General features: G+C 30.3%; 2 protein-coding genes across 6 annotated transcripts in view; one reads left to right on the plus strand and one right to left on the minus strand.

Annotated features, from left to right (window-relative positions):
* Nucleotides 1-12,017, plus strand: part of LOC130452993 (proton-coupled amino acid transporter-like protein pathetic) — a 35,896-nt gene extending 23,879 nt beyond the window's left edge. For all 4 annotated transcript variants that reach the window (XM_056792580.1, XM_056792564.1, XM_056792572.1 and 1 more), the window contains 6 exons: nt 2,186-2,336; nt 5,160-5,281; nt 6,125-6,209; nt 8,300-8,608; nt 10,558-10,709; nt 11,598-12,017. In XM_056792580.1, the coding sequence (XP_056648558.1) occupies nt 2,186-2,336; nt 5,160-5,281; nt 6,125-6,209; nt 8,300-8,608; nt 10,558-10,709; nt 11,598-11,997 (1,219 nt within the window). In that variant the 3' untranslated portion in view covers nt 11,998-12,017. The remainder of the gene's footprint in view (nt 1-2,185; nt 2,337-5,159; nt 5,282-6,124; nt 6,210-8,299; nt 8,609-10,557; nt 10,710-11,597) is intronic.
* A 966-nt stretch (nt 12,018-12,983) lies between these two features.
* LOC130446647 (calnexin) lies at nt 12,984-22,417 on the minus strand. 2 transcript variants are annotated; one of them, XM_056783028.1, is made up of 10 exons: nt 22,283-22,417; nt 21,816-21,906; nt 20,408-20,646; nt 20,060-20,329; nt 19,642-19,890; nt 19,076-19,463; nt 18,639-18,779; nt 15,966-16,106; nt 15,196-15,384; nt 12,984-15,078 (listed from the first exon to the last, which is right to left on the minus strand). In XM_056783028.1, exons 2-10 carry the CDS (start codon nt 21,885-21,887, stop codon nt 15,016-15,018), a joined length of 1,752 nt encoding a protein of 583 aa, XP_056639006.1. In that variant the 5' UTR covers nt 21,888-21,906; nt 22,283-22,417; the 3' UTR covers nt 12,984-15,015. The 2 variants fall into 2 exon arrangements, with proteins under 2 accessions (XP_056639006.1, XP_056638998.1); XM_056783020.1 differs by having other exon boundaries at nt 12,985-15,078; nt 22,295-22,417.
* Nucleotides 22,418-22,669: the final 252 nt, after the last annotated feature.

Here is a 22,669-nt window from a genome sequence, read left to right on the forward strand (position 1 = left end):
CGTCACCCATGACTTCATGTCTAACGTTCACGACGACCCTTGTCAAGAGGTGGATCAAAGTGAACAGTGAGAAGTTGAAATAATTAGCGGAAATTTAAAAACTCAAGCAACGCAAACTGCAACCATGAAAATATAGTATGAGAGTCCTTTTGAAGTATTCTTGTGACGCAGCACCAAATATTCCACTATCGCCGCAAAAGATAATCCGATTTCACTTTAATATAAATCAGTTAAGAGCACTCCACTAAAAAAATCCAAATAACATAACCTCTTAGAGCTTTCAGTTTATTTTTTCTGTTTCGCTATTCGATCATATTTATATCAACGTTCACAGCATCTCGTAAGCCATTCCACTTGGGTCTACGATTATAATGCTCTGAACTAAGTTGAACAGGAAAGACCATAGTCGTGAACGTGTCGTGAATGCTAAGGCTAATGCACCCCTAGTAATACGTTCAATATTTCCTGACAATAAATATGAGTAACCGATCATAATAGACACAACAGACTTTGATTTATTAATTTTTACAAGACACAAACTTGTACCTCATGCAAGTAGATGTTATTTATTATCATTTTTTTCTTTTATTTATTGTGATTTAATTGTCACATTGTAAATAGAGTTTTATTGTTGTGACCCGTACCTAATTTTTGCTATGTACAACTCTTTTGTCCAATCGACTAACGACGGTCGATCTAGTGGAGTGATTGGCTATTTTTTCCTTCGTATTCAAGATAATCCTTTCGGCAGACGATCTTGCCTAATTTTGAATAATATTTCTTCCAGTGGGAATATTATATACCAGTAATCAATTTTGGATTTCCAATGACGATTTATTCTTAGGAATAATCTGCGTCCCTTTTTGACATCAATTTTTCAAGTAATCTTACAGGACAAACATTGATGCCGTTGTTTTCTATTAGAAATCTACATTCAGTATACATTCTAGAACCATCTCTATAGGGTTATATTCACCGTCGCTGTTTGATTCGATACAAAAAAAGTCAGTCAAGTAAGCAGGAGCTTACCCACCTCGGCAAGCTAATTCTACCACGGTTATGTGATAGAATTTCCTTTGCAGCCCTTCAGGGGTATTTTTATTCCATAAATTTATATTTTCCTTATTTCTACGGAACTTAATGCTGTCCTTTCACAGGAATCTGAATGCAGTTTTCGTCATCGTCAACTTTCATTTCTTTATAATATTTTTCTTGTAACAGCTTACATGTTAGGTTCCACATGGTTTTGACCGTATTAAACTCTGTAACATATTTTATTCTCAAGTTCACTGCCCAATCAACTTCAATTCTTCCGCCGTCCGATTTCCATCTAATTAATACTTTCTATCACTGCAAAAGTCCATATATGCTTTCCATACAAATTTTTTACTGTAAACGGTATTTTTTGGTATGTTTGGTTCTATGATTTCATTAACATTTCAAAATATCAAATATTTGAAACGTTAAAATCGAAATAAATCAATATGTATCCATGGCAATGTGATAAAGTGAAAACAGCCCATGGGATCTGTTTTCAGTAAATGTTTCTGATTGGTTGTCTTCAATCAAATCACTTCAAATTAATTGACTTCATTGGATTTCTACTAGAGCAGAAAATTTTCAAAGTAATAATAAAAAATCATAATACTAACATTTCCATAGCAACGATATATTTATTATCTGCATTGTTCTATTTTCTGTCAGTTTATTTCATATGGTTGTAAAGAATAAGAAGGTAGAAAATCCAGATTTTCCTAAAAACATATTTAAGATAGCGGCATAAGCAAGGGCTGATATGTTACCAGCAAAATCCAAGCTGAAATATGAACACAAGTTTTAACTTTTCATGAAATGGCGAGTTAAAGTTAAAACAAAGTGATGATATTCTAGTTTATTTTATCGAAAAAGCCAAGAATATGAAACCTTCTACTTTATGCTAAAGACGCTAAAGAGTTGTTTAGCTACATAAAATATCCAAAAACTTCTGCTTTTTTGGAACGTCAGGCTGTGGGCTAAAACTCCATGAGAATTTGTCACGTGCGCACGGAAAAATCCTTATTTCTAGTTTCCTGATGAAATATTCTATTGATAACATACAAATAACTGCCATAATTTTCAATATTGGCATTGACATTCTAATAAATATGAGAGATTCCAATGATTAATAATGTATTTTTTATTCAAGATATTTTGGTGCGGTTGTGCATATAATTAAGGGCTCATTAGGAATAGGAATATTTTCAGTACCTAGAGCCTTTAAAACAGCAGGTCTTCTGGTGGGAACTATAGGGACATTATTTGTAGGAATATTGTGTACATACAACGTGCATTTATTAGTAAGTATAACATCTATTTCTAGAATGTTTTAATCAAGATATTTTCTGTACGTACTTATAATTTAGAAATTAACATCGTGCTAATCGAGTTAGAGGAAATTCGTAGGATTTTTCTTTAGTCATCAGTTAATAAGAATCAATTTCTAAAATCTAAAATCCCAAATAGTATACTTCAACTTCAATGTTTTTTATTACTTTATAACTATTTTACAATAAGTATTATACAGGAAGACGGTTTGGTGGAAATGTGAATTTTCAATAAAACTACTACTGTAAACAATATTTTCTCCAACAAATGCAGATGTTTTGAATGTATATTTGGGTCTAAGAATGTGACCAAGTTCCATCTGCTGTAATACATAACCAGATAAAAACATTTCATTCCATTTGAATACATCCAAACATTCGTCTGAATTTTTAGACCTAGCAAACTTTTGATCAGCATTTATACAAAATATTGAATGAGCTTTTATTCGGCGATCGCTAAGTAGAAAGGCAAGGATTTTATTAACTATTTCTTGAGTTTCTTCTTCTTAAAGTGCTATCTTCGGACGCAAGCTGGCAACCATCATGACTATTTGTATCTTATTCACATATGTTCTAAACAATAGGTTCAAAGTGCAGTTAAACCACTCCGTTAAGTTTCGAAGCAATTATATTCTTCGTCATGTTTCTCTATCTTTCCCTGCATAATAATTCTCTGGAATTCTTATCGTTGTCTCCTCATTACATGACCGAACTACTCTAATTTGAGGGCTATTATGTGTGTCACTATTTTGCGTAAAACTTCTTCATTTGCGATTTTATCTGTCCATGATATTCGTAGTATTCTTCTCAATATCTACATTTCAAAGGCTTCCAGTTTTTTCATTATTGCTTTGTTTAAAGTAGTTGCCGTACTGAAGGATTGAGTATATATAACATTTTATCATTCTCTTTTTCAATTCGTTGTTCAGGCTATAATATCAAAAGAAGTTTTTCATTTTATAAAATGCACTGCGAGCAATTTCAATTCTTACTTTTACCTTTTCAGTGCTGTCATTTCTCGAATTAATCCAAGTTCCTAGATATTTGTATTTCTGTACTTTTTCAATGTTTTAATTTCCAATTTGATCTTACATCTTCGAGAAGTGCATCTATTTAGTTTGATTTAAATTCATGTGTAGCCCATACTGCTCGCTGAATCTGTAATTTTTTAAGATCTTCTATATTTTCCGTTATTATTATTCTTGAGTAGTTACAATAAATAATGATCTTAGATATTCATTTGTATAATCGAAAACAACTTACATATCATTTCCATAGGACTTTCTATGGACTATATGTGATTAATCTCATTGGAAGAAGATATCCGCTTTTGTTTGTTTTGTCTTGAAAAACTCCTACAAAAATATTATACACTTCTAAGACCATTAAAATGAATCCACATTTCGTCACTTTCAACCTAATTCAATGTATATATATTTGCTGATTCATTTTTTTGGCATCATTTCATCATTTTTGGCATTCATTTAAAGTATGGGTGTAAATATAATGATAAAATTATCACCTAATTAATATACAAGGGTATAAAGAATTGAGCCTTGATACTTGTTGCCCTGTAGTATTATTTTTTCACTTATACAGAATGTTCCGGGATTTGATGCAAAAAATTCGGGAGTAAGTAGATAACGTAAATAAGATAATTTTGTTGCATAAAAAAAATTTCTCATACGATCCCTCTTTTCTGAGTCATAGGCCTTTAAAGTTGCGTAATCAGAACTTTATATTTAAGTATATTTTTCTAATTATACATTCGAACACTATTAATCCGACTCATTCTCAACGGTTAACAATCCGTAACTTTCACGAGAACAACCTGTACAATCTAAAGATGACAAAAATGAATTTTTCAATCGATTTTTTAACAAAAAGGTAACTCGATAAAATTTATTGTTTAGGAGATATCTAGATTTTTAGATCGGAAAACGGTAAACAATTCGCCATAGAAAGATATAAAAAAATATCATAAATTGTAATTATTTATTGAAAATACTTACATGAGGTACTGAAACACAATTAAACATTTCCCATTTGGACTCCATACCGCCGAACATCGTGTTATAAGGAAAAAAATTGAAATGTTGGAAAACTTATTGAGCTAGCTTACAAATTATCAAACAAAAACAAAAAACTATAATAAATGTTCGAAGTGGCCACCTTACACCTCTACACACTTCAAGAGTCTTCTACGGAGGATATTTCTTTGAACTTGGAAGTGCATTCAAAGATTCTGCCTTATAGCGTCACGATTCTATCTTAGTTTATTATGTATCATTTCGTTCCGTGTGTTTACCGGTGTTGCATGTACCAAGCTTCTGGGATATCCCCAAAGAGGGGCAAATGGACCTCCCCGACCGATCCACCTATTAGAAAAATGTTATTAAGATGATCATTTAGGTAATGGGAAGAGGCTCCATCTCCAGCTTAGGAACAGCCTGTATATCAAACATTTGATACATTTGAAGTCCTCGCTGAATCAGTTTTGTTATGGGAAATGGAGATTATATTGTAAAATAATAGTTTTTTTGCAAAACATTCTTTTTTATTCTAGCGTCGTCCTTTCGGCATACCGTCTTCGTCGTGTTTAATCCGACAAGCATCTGATAATAAGATATACATCCAAAACGAACAATTTGTATCAAGAATTTATTATCTTATTCAAAATGTTGATTTCAAATAGAAATTATATACCGTTTCTCAAAATGTGTTTATCTATTTGATAATTAATCAATTAGAGCTTAAACCGTGTTTTCTTTTAACACCCAGGTACCAATATTATAGGTTCGAGCATCCCACATTATATGCACAAGGACAAAAACACCTAGTTTAGGATTTTCAGAAACAATTGAAGCAGTTTTTCAGAACGGACCAAGATGGATCCAACCGTGGGCGTCGTGTGCAAAGTAAGAATATGTTTAAATAATAATATCACAATTTTTCTAGTTATTTTTACTAATATTGTAATAATATCATCAATTTTCAAGTGATACTTTCAAAATTATTTCTATTCATTACAATTGTCTTATTTTTGTTACACTATATCGCTAAAATATAAAATATAACAGAAATAAATTATTAACAGCTTTCAGAATATTTGAGGCCTTTTTTATACTCTTCATAGTTCATTATATATTTCGGAAAAATTTATTCATGATATAGATCATCTTTAGCATTTCGATTCACCATATTAAATAAATTGCAAATCATCAACCTCCTCACAATTTCATGAAATGTACTGGATAATCTCCTGATTCTTGTGGAAATGTCATCACCCTCCTTCTAGTTTCTAGTTTCCTTTGAGGCTTACAAGTTTAAGGTTAGGTTAGGATTTGTAGGACATTAAGTTTTGTAAATTTAATGATATATTCATATTCAACAGCTCCAAAAATTCTTCATATCTATTTTGAAGGAGAAACGCTCCAAATAAGTCAAGGAAAATAGTCTGACATTTATTGAACATATATTGTGTCTCAAAACTAGCATAATTTAGAAATATCAACTTAGACTAAACGACACTTAATGTGCACTACTAAATTCTGTAATAGAAACTGTAAAATTTTTTAAATCTCTGAATATAACATCAAAATGACGGTATTTTGAGTACTATATTTCGAAATACTGCCGTGATAGGTCAATCTTGACAGCGTATACGGATTCTAATTACTAATTTCTTTAATTTTTGCAATACCTATATACATTTTTGTTACAATGATACATAAACTTCTCTGACAAAATTTTTGTTGCAGATTTTTTGTGGAAATAGCCCTCAGTCTCACGTATTACCTGTCAGCAGCAGTATACGTTGTATTAATCTCTGAATCGTTAACAAAAGTAAGTATTCCTTCACTGATTAATCAAATTTTTCAGAATTCTTTAGTGAGGAAGACCAAAACCAAAGTATCACAAATGTATAAATATACGACTCAAATGATTTATTGTGTGACCTTTTCTTGATGTGGCAATGCCATCTCCAGTTTTATGGCTGATCCATTATTCCTACTCCTATGCCAGAGATCTTCGTCTTCTATTTCATACATTCCCAAACGTAATACTCCGAAGTCCTGTAGGCTTTTGAGAGAATATGGATAGAGGTTTCTTCCTCTACGTAACAGAATCTGCACTCTCTACTAAATCTAGCGTCTTCAAGTGTCTATTGAGGCAGTACCCCAACAAAACTCCTTTTAGTGTTCGTAGATTGTTCATGCCTGGGTTGATACATTGAACAGATATTCCCTGGTTATAGTTTCCTAAGAGTATCTTTGCTTATCTGAAATCTTAGGACTACGTATTTCATTAATGGTACATAGAATTGGAACTAGTTATGATGAGTGGTACGGCTTAAATTTAGGAATCTCCAGTTTTTCAAAAATTGGCAATTGTTCAAATATTCCTATCATGTTCATAATAATAAAATTCACATGTCCCTAATGAGTTAATAGATTCAATATTTTTAGTAAGTCCAAAATAAGAATTGGAACAGTGACAAAAATATTTTCTAGTTTTCTACGATATTTATGGAAAATAATAGGGATACGAATTACTCCCAAAATAATATGGAAGAGAAAAAAACAAATATGAGAAATATTGTATACCAAAGAAAAGGTTTGAAAGACTAATAATTTTGTCTGAAATATCTTGAGATATTTCCAAAAAATATGATTATAACAATGATCCAAAACAGTAGCAAGGAAAAAAACATCGTTGGAATTGCCTGTTTCTTTATCTACCACATAATCGTAAATTATATTGAAACTCTTTCAAGCAGTGCCGTTTCCATGCAAAATCCGAAGAGATACAGGATAAAACACTGTACATGCTGTAAGCCCAACGTTTTTAAACAAATGCGAAGAAAGTGACATGCTACGTAGTTTTGGTCTTTATCAAAACTATGGAAGGTAAACAGAAGGAGGTGTATCTTATATGAGGACCTTCCAAAATAGCGCTAGTGTAGACAAAGGGTATGATATGAATATAGTAATTGTAAATGTATAATGCATTGAAAAATATAAAATCATAGTTCATTAAATAGAATTTCAACAACTTGCAGTGTACAAAAGCGTGTAATCGAAGGCGTAAATAATATTCCTTTAAAATCCACCCAAATGCAAATGTGGCGCAATCTTTATTCAGCGCATTTCGACGGACACTTGGTCATATACAATATATTTCCTCCTTGTCTCTACCCTCCAAAATTTAAACATTATACGACACTGGCACTGTGTGTATAATTATATCAATAGATAAATCACCTACCACATGAAAATGTACTTCAACCACGCTGTAAAAAGAATTTTTTTTAATCTCCATTGTCATATCCCTAAATTTATAAAATATGATACTCAAATTGTTTAGTGCCTTTCTATCATTGACAGCTTTCTCGTTTCTAAATATGTGAACCCCTGCTAAAAATTTTTTTACCCTTGTATTTGATTCTGTTTTAAGAGTTTTTATAATCAATTGTTAATTCAGTGCTATTTGTTTATCATAATCATAACTTTTTAATCTATTTTGTAAATGTCTGTCTTATGTAAACAACATCACAACATCACATCACAATTACTACTTAATATTTAAGATTACTCAACTTTTGTATTTATATTCGTATGATGTGTGATGAATTGATTGATATAATTTCTACAAGTTGACAATATCAAATTATATTTTGATAAAGATCGAAATTAGCTCGAAACGTCTGTTTAAGAACCAATTTTAATGAAAAGAGCTTAAATCAAAATAATTTATCAAAAAAAACATGTAAAAAGGGACCAAGAAATTAATAGTCAAAATAGTGGAGAATTATCTAAAATCACAATACATTTATATTTCAGAATGATTTTTTTTCAGAGATTTATTAGCGGCAACGATACTATCCTCTTTCCATGATTAATTTTTTAAAGATAGTTTTTTAATATTTTTTACAGTTGGTATCATTCTATTACCCACCTGCAGTAGATTGGGGACTTTATTTCAAAATAGCAGCGTTCTGCGTTCTCCTTTGTTTATGTCAAATCAGAGAATTGAACCATTTGGTACCACTGTCCCTAATAGCCAATGTTACTATTGTCACCGCATTCGGCATCACCTTGTACTACATAGCACTAAAAATACAAACAGTTGATGTGAAAGATAGAGACTTATTCACAAATGTTGGAAGTCTTCCCACTTTTTTCAGTACGGTGTTATTCTCTATTGAAGGAATAGGAACAATAATGCCCGTGGAAAATTCGATGGTAAGTTGAATTTCAATTTGTATTCATATAGAAGAACAAAAAAACTATCAGTATGTAGGGGCGCATCCCCTAGGAGAACCCAAAGCGCCTGAAAACCCTCTATATTTTCTTACATGCAACATAACCAGCATTCAGCTCCTATAAATTAAAAAACGTCAAACCAAACATTAGAAAATCAACATTAAGCGTAGTGATATAATGACTTTAAACAAATATTCAACATATTAAATTTAGATATACTGCCGCCCTAGACCATGCTCGATGGGCCGCTCTTTTTACGAGGGCCGTTTTTTTCAAACCGATAGGCTATAAATAAAAGACAAGTTCACATAAAACAATAATTTTGTTAACAAAAGATTAGTACGGTTACTTTTCGAAATATCACCGAAGAGATTGAGACTTTTATCATACCTGTGAACAAGCTTTTCAATACATACTTCAAAGAAAATTGCCGCCAATTTAGCCTAACCTTTCAGTAACAATAGAGTACAAAATAGATATTGAAACTCTTGGAAACTCCGTAGACAAAGCAGTAATGGTGAATCTACGGTTTTTTTTATTCATTCGGTCTACTCGTTTAACCAGGTCATCTGAAACGACAGATTTGCTTCTTTGGACCCCTTCATTATGCACTTTCGATACCATTCACGCACAACACCATCACTCCTGAAGTTTTCCTCATACACACGACTTATTTTCTGATGGATTCCTGCAGCACTATGGTCTTAAGCTTGTAGAAATCTCCAGTTCGCAATTCACACTTGGCGGGAACATCAATAATGGCGGACAAGTTTACATGGCTGTAGCACAACGCCGACTGTTGCCTGAATGTCAACAATGGTGAAGTGTATAGTGAGAGAGCTTTGCAGTCGCCTACAGCGCATGCCCGCATCTGCACGGAGTGATCAAAGGCTAAATAAAAAACGGACCTCGTGAAAAATGGATTCCACCAATTTTGATCTAATATTTTTATTTCAAAATAGCATCATTTTATTGAAGTATAATTATGGTACGATATTTCTTTAGCTTTTCGTTTTTAATAAACATTTTCTATTTAGTTTTTTTCAATACTGTAATACTCAATTGTGTTATTATTTTCAATATAGAATGGGCGAAAAAATGAGAGAGTCAAATAATTCTACAACCATAATAATATATATAGGACATGCTAATATGAAATTATTCTAATTTTTATGTGCGTTTTATTAAAGGTAGTATATACCTTTAAAAAAATGAAATTTTGTTATTTACAAAATTCGAAACTCATACAGTAAAAAGATATCCAATATGATTACAGACTCGAAAATCATGAAAATTCAATGAACCTAGGTTTGTGTCCATCTTTATTTTGCGGAATTGAAACTCAAATATTTCCTTAACCGTTCGGATATCAAATGTCGGTCTCATGAAAGTTACGTTTATTTTTGTCAGTAAATCAAAAAACGCAATAGAATATAGTGTTCCATTCAAAAAAATAAAGTTCTTGTCGATACTGAATATTTGGGATAGTTTTTGGAAGTGAAACTGCCATTGTGCAGAAATATTGAATCAAATTTTCACAATTCGACCAGCGATAAAACTTTTAATCCTGGCCAGTGGCGGTTCTATGGGGTCTTTCGGGTTGAGCCCCTTCACCCCAAATCGTCTAAAAAAAAATTTGTCAGAATGAAAATTTTATACAAATATAATTACTTAAGCTTGTAATTTATATTCATTAGCAAGAATGACCTAATTCCTCTTTGTATGTCTTAGTTATATTTACTTTGCCTTCAGCCCCGCCCCTAAATAAAAATTCTAGATCCGCCCCCAATCCTGGCAAATAATTATTATATTGCAAACATCACATCATGATGTCGTTTGAATTTAGTGGTATACCACATAACTTTGTGGTGATTATAGGGAGGTTTATTTTCAAATCAAATAATTCTAATTACTCTGTCTTTTTTCAGTTAGAGCCGAGATTCGTTGGGACTGTAGGTGTTTTAAATGTCGCTATGTTCTGCGTTGTAACTATTTACACAGCCATGGGATTTTTTGGATATTTTGCTTTTGGAGAAGAAACTCATGCCGCCATTACACAAAACTTACCAAATGAAGAATGGTTAGTATTCTAAAAAAAGTCAAATATATTATAATGAATCGAAATAAATATCAAAAAATTAATAATTCGACCTCAAATTGTAAAAAAAATCACATTTATATAGAAAAGTGAAAATTTTTACTATCTCAATACTCATACACTACCTGACATATGTTTAGATAACCAAATTATCTACTTCAGACTCCAAAGTTGAACTTCTTTCAGTCTTTGAAATGCTGTGGGTCACGAAGTGGTAAGATAAAATAATCAATTGTAGTCTGATGAGATTACTTTGATTTTGAATCGACCTTGGAAGAAAACATAGAGGGGAAACTTAATGTAATTATAAGCATCTTTGGTTGAAATCGAAGTAAATACAGCTCATAATTGATACTGTCATTTATCATCCATTTTTCTCAATACTAGATGAAACAAAAAACATCCATCGATGTGCTTGGTGTTAGTATCAAATAACGTAGCTATATGATATAGGCGAATGTAGTACTTCTCGTTTCTTTAAACAAACTTTGAAAAAAAAAACAATGAAAAATTTTTGTGTGTATATTGTGTACCTGCCAAATTTTCAATCAACATTAATAACAGTTTTGCTGAACTACATAAAACAATAATAATAGAGAAAAGGTTACAGGAATTGTGGAAGGATTAATTATTTTAACAAATACAATACATCTATCTCCACATTATGTGTGAAGATATTCCCAGCTAAATAAAACTGTTAAACTATCCGCCTTATTTGCCATATTTTGCATCAAGAGATGCTATCCGTTTCCTAAGATAGAATATTATATAATGTAGGTCTAGTAATGGAAAAACTTTCATTGTATTAGGGAAAAATTTTAATTTCACAATCAGTTTTATAGCCTTTAAATAGCCTTCTCTTTTTTTCAGGCCAGCTCAAGTGGTACAAGCCTGCATATCAATCACAATGATCTTAAGTTTTACTTTGATCTTTTATGTACCAACTGAGATTGTTTGGAAGAAAATTGAATTGCATGTGAAACATAAAAAGCAGAACATTTTTCAGGTCATTATGAGAGTGGTGACCCTTACTCTAATTATTAGTATAGCTGCAGCAGCAGGAAGTAGTATGAACATTCTCATTGATCTAACCGGAGCCATTTTCTTCTCAATATTGGGAATATTCATTCCCGCCGTTGTCGATATTGTAATCAACTGGAATGATTGGGGTACACTGAACTGGAGTCTTTGGAAGAATCTATTATTGTGTGTTGCATTTGTAGCTGCAATTACCTCGGGAACGTACAGCGCTATAAGAAATATAATTTGATAAATTTTATTTATTTGAAATACAGAGTTTTATTTTCCAGTTACTCCCTATGATTGAAGTAGCAGCTTAGTGATAAACAAGTTGCCAGGGATTAAGAAATAGCTCCTTAAGTATCCCAAGCTAGTGTTTTGTAGCCGATAAAACCATTGTTCTTTCAATTTCTACTTGATTGACTGCTCAATTAGTTATCACTGAAGCATCGAGAATAATATCTTTGTATTAACATCGTTTTACAGAAAATTGCAACATTTACAACTCCAGTTGGTTTAAATCTTATAACATTTCAATTTTTACATTTTTGAATCAAGAATCTTGAGAAAAACGGTTCTCGCTCCAAGTTTCAAACTTCTAGAAGTAATATCTGTGTCTTAAACAAAGTTTAACCTTTTTCTCTTAACTATTTTTATTATGTTTTTTGTTTCGTTGTTAAAAATATACTTCTCTATTTAATTTCATTTCTGATATTTTCAGTTCTATTTCTAGCTAGCAAAAATTATTAACAACCAACTGTATCTCTATAATTAATTCAATTAGAAGTTAAATGAAGCTCAATCTTTTCCTTTTTCATTCAATTAGCTTCAATTTTGATTAGTATGGTTTTTCCTTAGACTATAAACTTCACTCGTAAGAATCGCTCAAACTAGAATTCTAAAACAGATTCGGACACATTCATTTCTCTTACACGTAAAGGTCTTCTTCCTTATCACATTATCTTTTCTCTCATTCTATAAGCTTAAAATTTCGTTATTACAATTATTTTTATGTAGACTATAAACTTTATAATTACTCAGAAGAAATCGCTGAAAAACGTGAGAAAACTGGAATTTCAAAACTGACTCATCTCTATTTGCCGTAAGGTTTTTCGACGTGGGTGTTTTCACCTTATCAAACCACTCACCTTTTACTTTAATGGTGACTATCTCAATGTATCCTAATTAAAACAGAATGCTTCAACTCGAACAAAGGTTGATTTGAATAACACCAAAGTGTACTCCTGTAACTTTATTCAGCTCGAACAAAATTCTTACAATTGGTCCTGACAATATTTAGCAATACATAAAAAATATATACAAAAATCTTACCATTCTCATCAATAATTTAATTGTTCATTAATAAATTTACTGTAATGTATATTACGCTATTAAGAAATATATTATGACAGGAACTATGACATATTCTTGTCCAACATCCTTCAAAAATAGTCTTTGAAATAAAGATAAACTGGATGTTTTAAGAACTATTACCACTTCCCTTACAGAATATTTGATATTTTGAAAATCTTTCAATTAACTTTATTAGATAATAGAGTATGTTACATACTTTAGGACGTCCTTGGAATAATAGAACAAAACATACTATGTGTTAACAGTTGTATTTTCTACTAATCGAACAAGTTCCAGTTAGTTGAATCTACATACTTAGTAAGTAGCTTGAATTAATATCTTTCAACAATAATAAAGAGTTAAGAATTAAGATATTTTATATCTTTACACAACTTGTGACAAAAATTTTTATCAGAAATGGAGAGTGTATTACATCACTCAATAAGTCGTGTGACTGATACACAGATAACGCTGCCATTGTCAAATCCATAAGACATTTATGAAGTACCAACTTTCAAAAGAAACATGGATCTATCACTTCACTCCGGAATCAAAACGATCATCATCTGAATCAAAGGCACAACATTCAGCTATGAAGGTTATGGCTTCAATATTTTGGGATGTGCATGGAATATTATTCATCTACTCAAGGCAATCAATAGCGAATACTAGATAGATTTATTAGATCGTTTGAATGCAAAAATCGAGGAAAAAAGGTCTCGTATGTTGAATAAAAAACCACTTTTTCACCAAGACAATTCACCGATTCACAAGTTGATGGCAACAATGGTGAAAATGCTGGAATTACATTGGAATCGCTTCCTCATCCATCATAAAGTCCAGATTTGGTCCACAGTGACTAATGTCTATTCGCTGATCTCAAAAAAATGCTTCTACAACACGGTAAAAGTTAGAGAAGCTTGGAATGATTATATAGCTCTTGACTAAGATCGAATTTTGGCAAAAATTATATTTTTCTTAGTTAGTCACATGAATTATTGAGTGGTGTTGTTATGTTTTATTTTATTTTAGATTATCATTTTATACATTCTCTTCTACTGATTTTCTTACATTCAAATAATAATGCCTATCAACACTTCTGCTCCCATGTCTGAACTGTCCATAGTCTACAAACTTTAATGCATTCACTGAATAAGTACTAAGAAAAAAGGCGTGAAGTGTCATGTTTAGATTAACAGTATTGAAATAATAGGACACTGATCACGTACTTGTAAGAGATGATAAGGAGCTGAGGAGCATTGGTATGTAGAGTGAATATAATTAAAATATTGAAAATATTAACTTTGTGTAAAAACTATGACTTAAATGACACTTAAATCCTTATTTAATGAAATCCTAATCATTATCTAAATCGCCGAATGCAGCTTTTTTCTTCTGACTCTAACTGATGTCCAATAATTGTAACCTCAATTTCCAAATGCTTTTTTCTAGACTATAACTTAGATACAAACGCATTCATTGACTGTAATAGATTCTATCCACTGATTTATGGATTTTAGGAAAAATTTTCAATGCTTACAGTACAAAATCGATATTAATTCGACAGAAGCTCATAAAATCATGTTTGCAAGTTTAAATTATTTTTTCACCTCATATTTATTAACGTTTCTTCATTGAATAGAAACCTTTATTGAGACATAATTAATCTATTGATTAAAAATAACAACTATAACACTTTCCATTTTCCTTTTTTTATACAAATAATTACCATTCATTAGATTCAAAAAACAGTTACAAACAAAACAGACATGTACAAGGTGATCTACATCTAATGACATTATATTTAGAAAAAAAAACTTATAATTTCAGCTAACCCCTTACGCAATCACAATTTATAAAAACCATTTAGATCTTTTTGGTATATGCGATAATGTACACGAAAAAGTGCTATATTTTATTCTTTCCTAACTTTTCTCTTTCTAGTACCTTCGCCCACTGGTTTAGTCTTTGGTTCACCCTGCAAAGAGAAACATTTGAAAACATCTTTAAACTGATATATCAATATAATTTTCTTATATATTAATATCACCAGCAATTGCTTTAAATTACAGAGGAAGTAAAGAAATGTATGTACCTCTCCAAGCTCTTGAGCTTCATTATCTTCTTCTGAATCAGGTTCAGAATTTTTTTCTTTATCTTCTTCATTATCTTCATCTTCACCCTCAACTTCATCTACTTCGTTCTCTTCTTTTTCTTCTTCAACGCCCTCAGTTACTTCATCAGTCTTCTTTCTTTCTGCTGCTCGAAGTAATTCCTCATTTTCCTAAACAAATATATTTTTTATGATCTATTTTCAATTTAATAGGAAATATAACTACAGCAATTTCTACAGCCTAACTTGAGTACTGGCTAATTTTTTATTTATATAATAAATTAACACTTCTAAGACAAGAGGTTATGTGAACTTTTGATTCAATGGTTTAATGGTTCTGTAGGAAAACCATTAAACTTGGAACACTCACATTTTCACTCAACATTTAAGGATAGTTATTCCTCATAATGATTGGAGTACTTTGTCCAAACATGAAAATTTACAATAATTTGAGTGTTTGTTATTCTTGGATATCAACTTAATATAAATTATAGATCTATATAAAAATTAAAATAATAATTGTGTAATCAATAGTTCAATTACATCATTTTACATATACAAAGAGAACTTTATATGTTACTACTACTTCCATTATATTTGGTTTTATAAAAAGTATGAATGCTTTCTGACTTTTTTTTGTCAAATATCACTACCGGAGCAGTAGCTGCCCCGATTCATATAAGATGATCAAAATGGTGTTAAATAATACTTTTCAATATAAATATGGAAAATAAAGTTAAAAGCTCTCCTACCTGTATTTGACTAGCCGAGGAACTGGGTTTGCAGCATAGGTACAAAATAAATACAACAGGTACAGCAAGTACAATTATGTAAACTGCCCACAGAATTGGGTACTCATTGGTTAGACCGGCCAACCTCTGGACAAAGCTTTCCTAGCGAAACAAATACAACTTCTAAGTACTAGCTACTACTACAATTTGCAAAATATGAAGTAAACTATTATAATTAGTACTAAAGTTCAGTAATCATATCTTTTTTTAATTAATATCTGAGCAAACATTGGGTAATAATAGTTCGTAGTTTGAGGCTATGGAAGAATAAGTATATAGATTCACAATTTTATGTTATGTTTATGAAAAATCCTAGATTAATAATGACAATTAATAGAGTTAATATTGTGAGACATATGGGTTTAAATTTATTTAAAAACTTGGATTTACAGAAATTATAACTTTTATTATTCGTTAGGATATTATTATTTTCTATTTAAAATTTTGACGTCTTTCTAAAATTTTCTGTCAACTACTTTTCATGGTGTTATGTAATATTTTTATAACCAAATCAATTTTCTCGAATACTCTTGTCAGAGACCTCAAACACAGTTAAAGCATTCTAGAACACAACAAAACAGTTTATAACTCCGCACTCTTATAAACTAAGTCCAAGTTACAACCTATTTAGTCTCAACTTACACAATCAAAATTTTTGTGGACCATTTTTTCTTTATATTGTTTCCACTATATAATATCTAACTCATTTCCATATCTTCCCTCATTATTACATGAAAGTAGTCAATAAATTTGAATAAAATGCAATTAGGACTGAGATTACTAAGAAATCAATTTTTGTACAACTACCATTAAAAGTAACACTTTTAATGACAGCCAACTGTGTTAAAAGTTATTGTTTGCGTGGAAGCGTGTAAAAAATATTTTAAATGTGTTGATAGTATATTATTCACGAGTATATAATGAGGGTTATTATTAATGTCGTGAGGTTTACTGCATTTATCACAGAGTGAATAATAATTCATTATAAGTATTATATAAGTAGAATACTATACTTTATCCACGATTATTAAATATAATATTTTTGTTAAAAGCTATTTTGTTGGAAAATTTTTTACATTATTAGAAACACTATTATTTTTTTTAACAAATATTTCATACAACATATTAGTGTTTATTGAAACATAGTACATAGTTATGGAAAGTTGTAATAATAGTATAATATCTCCACAAATATTGGGTATTTACAAGAGGGTGGTATTCACTTATAGTTATTAACTTGTTATTCCTTAACATTTCTGGGAATAAATTTGAAGAAGCAACTTCTCCAATTTCTGGTGGTATTAAAGAAAAGTTACTTACATTATCCATATTCATTTTTAGTTGGTTTTTCAACATAATTTAAATTAAAGCACTGAGAAATCTCACAATACTGTTGACAGGTTTGAAATAAATTAATACTGTTTCAAAAGTTATTTCAATTTATGAATTGTTTCAAAAACCATAGTATATTAAAAAACAGATATAGGACAAACTCCTTCATTGTCGCTAATAAATCAGTGTTAATCTTCTGTGCCTTCAAACTGCAGGTTCAAATCTGGTATAGAAAAATTTACTTTTTTTGTGTACAGAACTAAATTGAAAATATTTAGTATAGTTTTACAGGATAAAATTATAAAAACCAATTTTTTTAGCAAAACAATATAATATAGCTAAATTAAGAAAGCATCTGACAGTAGTAATTAATAGTTCATTAATCACTGCCATAATTAATGGATATTATAAAGGTACATTATACAAGTGGCGAAAAAAAATATTTTTGACACAGTATTGTGATTATTTCAATATTAAAATCCATTTTGAAGTTTAATGTCAAAATAGAGCTGTTAGTGATTTTATTTTGTTCAAATCGTTCACAAACTTTTTCACTCATATCATGAACAACTATTTTCATTACGAGTCTGTGACATAATTTTTTTCTGAAATATATTCTGCATAATGTTTACTTCATACTTTACACAAAGCATTCAATATAAAAATTTTTTTTTTCAACTTTACCTCACGAACGCAACGATATAAGTAATAACCATAAAGAATAATAGGTATTAAGCAATATATTGCATACACTGCCCAAGTCTTTGGTCTGTAATTCATGCCGCGTAACATTTTGCCCCACCACGTTTTCTTTCAGCAGAAAACAAAAAATAAGGAGAATAGATAATAAGGTGATGCTAGAAAATTTTTATGTACCAAAACCAGTTATACTTAATTTGTTAATTTTATTTTGTATTTCTATTTATTGAATAAAAAAATATTTATATTTTTAATTTATACTAATATTACCATATGGGATTCAACAAATTTTTTTATGAGTCAATTTTCCAATTTTTAATACTTTGATGAGGAAGAATACAACAGAGCGAAGTTCTAATGAGTTATCAAGACATAAAAAAATGAACTTTGAAAATAGGGAATGATAATGAAACTATGCAAAGTTGCTGACATTATTAAAATTAAATAGAATCACACTTTTGACTTAGACCATCCTAGATTTCATTTTTTATCCTGGATATGCCCCATTTGTAATAATCAGCATGGATCCAACAATTATTAGTACATTATATATTTCAATTTTGGATTAAATAATTGAAAATTATTTTAAATTAACTGTCTTACCGAATCCTTTGCAATTTTTTGGCGCTTCTTATCAAAAGTATCTGAGGCCCACTTTTCTGCTACATTTATATCTTCTGTAATAAGGATATTATCAAAAAGTATATCCTGAGACATAGACCATAACTCAAAACCAACAGCGGTCTAAAAAAAATATATTATTCTCTTTTTTATTCTAAAGAACTCTTTAAAATGAATTGTGGTGTTTTTAATACCTCAATACAGAATTAAAAACATAAAAATCGAGCAATATCAGAAGTTATTATTCTATATTTTAAATGCAACGCCCAGTATAATCACAAATTCGTCAATTTAAATATTATTTTAGAATAATTCACTGTCTGATTTAGAAAAAATGTGAGGTACTGATGGATATTCGTAAAGATTTGAAACATTCATTTACTTTTTCACAATAAGAAATTATTGAGAAATATACCCACCACAGTAGTCATTCTAAAGGGATTCTGGTCATTGAAGTAATCAGGATTTGGGATTTTCTTTGGTCTCCATTTTCCTTTATAATTAGGATTGTCAATCAAGGGCGCCCTCCATTTACCTCTGTAAGCGGGATTATTAATTAGTGGAGGTTCCCAATGTCCACAGCCTGCAGCAGTTTTACATGCTGGATTTTCAATCAAAGGTGGTTCCCATTCACCATCCATATCGGTATCCCAATCCGCAGGTTTAATAGCATCTGGATCAGGAATATGAGACGGTTCGTTTTCCAACCAACCATCTGGCATAACAGCAGATTCATCAAATATTTGAGGAGGAGCATCTTCGTCCCAATCATCTGGTTTTGTGGCTTCTGGATCTGGTATTTTCTCTCTAAAATTACAAGATAGCAAATTAATCAACTATACCAATATAATTAATGATTTAGTTATTATACTGCAACAAATGCGGTTGCAAATGGACTCAACAACTTATCAACTAAATATAACCTGAATTAACAATTAGTAACCCTCAATTAGAAATTGATAGGGTATAGTTTTCAAATTCCTACCTTTCATCCCAATCTTCTGGTCTCTTATCATTGGGATCATCAATTTCTGCGGGTGGATTAACAGGAGGAACAAAATCTTCAAGTAAACTGCCTGAATTTACAATTTTTTTATCTACAGAAATTTCAAATGTGTTGTCAGGGTTGAGAACCAATTTATATAAATGTGGCAATTTATCTGTAAAATATTCTTCTAATCGTTCTTTTGGTTTTTGACAATGTTTCTCTTCTAAACTACCATTTAATGGATTTCTGAAACATGGGAAATATGATAATTACAACAATTAAGGATAATTTTTTAGTAATTGAAAATAATAGTAATAGTACTTCAGATAATCTGATAAAAATAATCTGTTGCTGGGAAAATGATGAAATAGTTTGTAGAGTACAGAAAAAGATGAATTATTACAAAATAACTCACCTATGTTTAAAGATAAAGTGCAACTTATGATCATTGCCACATTTATCAGGACCAAACATAATGGTGTATGGTGTTTTGTCATGGAAGTTCTTCAAATTCTTTGAGTCAGGTCCTTCACTCAATAATTTCAAATAGGATCCACCACATTCTTGTCCATCTTGTAAAAGGACTTCATATTGCAAAATCAGAGGTTTATCAGTAAATACAAATGGTTTTGACAATGATGCAGAAATGGCCGCATGTTTAGCTTTGGTTTTTAAAACTAAACCACTGTAAATAGAGAAAATATATGAAAATTTCATCACAATTTTTGCTGGTCACAAATTACAAAATAAATTTGATACTGACTTATCATTTGGTAAACTATCCTTGGTTGCACTTTCTAACTCCCATCGACCATCGTATTTGGCTATATCTTCTTCTATTCCTTCTTTTTTCGCTTGGGATTTAATCCAACGTTTATTAAATTGATCAACATCATCAAAGTGTTCTGCGAAATATACTTTTTTAGGATCTAAAGGAAGAGGACTTTCATATTGTATATCTGGTACAGATTCATCAACAGTTTCTACAGTCACATCTTCATCCTAAAATGAATTTGAACAAATAATTAATACCATGCCAGTAAATCAGACAGAATCTATTTTGTATTTTGATATTTGGGAAAAAATTGATGGGTCAATGTATTAATGATATGTTGATTAAAAAACTGTCATATTATTACTTCTAATCCATATAGTTTTGCAATTCTGACAAAATCAAATAATGCAACACCAAAAAAAATATCTTAAAAGACAGTATTATGTTCCAAAAATGCGAAGTACAGAAAGGGTTATTACAAGGGTTAAATTAGAGCTTAAATGAACATTAGTAGGAAGGTTGCAGGCATGAATTTTGTGGTTGTCCTATTTTTATTTACAACAAATGCCATTATTTTCTTGAACATTTTCTTACGTCGATGTTGGTATATGATTCTGTTAATGATCATTCGTTCATAATTTTAACTTAATATAGATAAATACGTGCCTAGAATGAATTTTACATGCTGAAAAGTACAGCTGAACCAAAGAAAAATATTACTTTCAGAATTGAGGTTTATAAATAAAATGTTTTCCTTTATCTTTGGATTGCTTTATATTAATATGATATGAAACTGTGATTATATAAGGAAATTATTGCATAATTATGAGTTTAGATAAGGTAGGTGTAAGAAATTATGTGCTATCTAATATCACCTTAAAATAATATTTATTTGGTGTTTATTAAATATATCACTTGTTCTAGTTTTATATATATACCATAAAAATTATAATATTTTTGATGGATGAAATGTTATGTGCATTCGATAAAAGCTAAAATTATGGCGACCATATGAAAATTTTTTCACTAACATATTTTGTTCTTTTGGTATAATTTTTAATTTAATATTAGGTTACTTGAGAATAATTATTCCTATTTCTACAGTATATAAATGGTGTGTAACTTGAAGGACATAGGTGTTGTGACTTGGTTTTATAAGTTAAACCTACAAATCAATGACAAGGTTCAGCATCTTCTAATACCAAAACAAGGAAAAGCTTACCACTTCCCAGTAGTATGGAAAATTTCCACCTTTGTTAATTTGGGTAACTACATATTTTTCAGTAAAGTAACCTAGATCAAGTGTAGAGAAAATCAACCCTCAAACTATCTAATATCCCCAACCTCTTTATTGGATATCTATTAAGAAATTCGTATTAAATAAAAATTTACTTACATCAATATTTTCGCTTGATACAGTACTATATATTAGAAATACCAAAAACAGGAATCTTATCCTATAACCCATGTCGATAAGACATACAATTCTAAAAAAATTAATATAATTTAACCACTAAAATTGATTAACACACAGATTTATGACATATTAAGTGAGGAAATGCTCCTTCCTAAATTGTTAATTAAATTATAAAGTGTAATTCCAATTTAAAGTTTTATAGGTTAACTACAGGTGCAATGAATCTTCTAATGAGTTATATATTGATTATTTTTTACTAACTCCAACGAGAGTTTACTGTTAATATATAAAGTCCCTAGTCCAAGTAATATAGGATATACAAGAGTATTTATAATTTTATTCCGATAAACCACGTAGACTGAAGATTGAAATAAAACAAAATTCGCTTTCATTAATTTGCTACTTAAGAAGCCGGAGGCATTATTATATTATTAAAACGTACGTACGTCTAAACTTACTAAATCCAAATTTTCGAATTTTCTAAACTGAACAACGATTCAAAACGATTTACTGTAGTAAAACGAGATTTGACAGTTTCTTTTCAATTGAAGGGGAAGGGTGGTATAACCAATCAAAAATGTACGAGTAGGCAAATGCAACGTCTATACATTGACGTACGTAATGGATTAGAAGAATAATAAGGAGTCTATTTATAATTTGAAAGCATAGTAACCAATCTCGTTATTCTTAAGCATATGTAGAAAATTATATTAGGTGGTACACAAAAAACTCCTATTAATAAAAGATGAATGACAATCCTGTTTTTTGTTTAATTTGATATTATAAGTAAGACGTATCTGAATCGGTTATATTGTATTGTTTTTCAACTTTGA

This window comes from Diorhabda sublineata, chromosome 1 (genome assembly GCF_026230105.1).
Source record: "Diorhabda sublineata isolate icDioSubl1.1 chromosome 1, icDioSubl1.1, whole genome shotgun sequence".
Lineage (NCBI taxonomy): Eukaryota > Metazoa > Arthropoda > Insecta > Coleoptera > Chrysomelidae > Diorhabda > Diorhabda sublineata.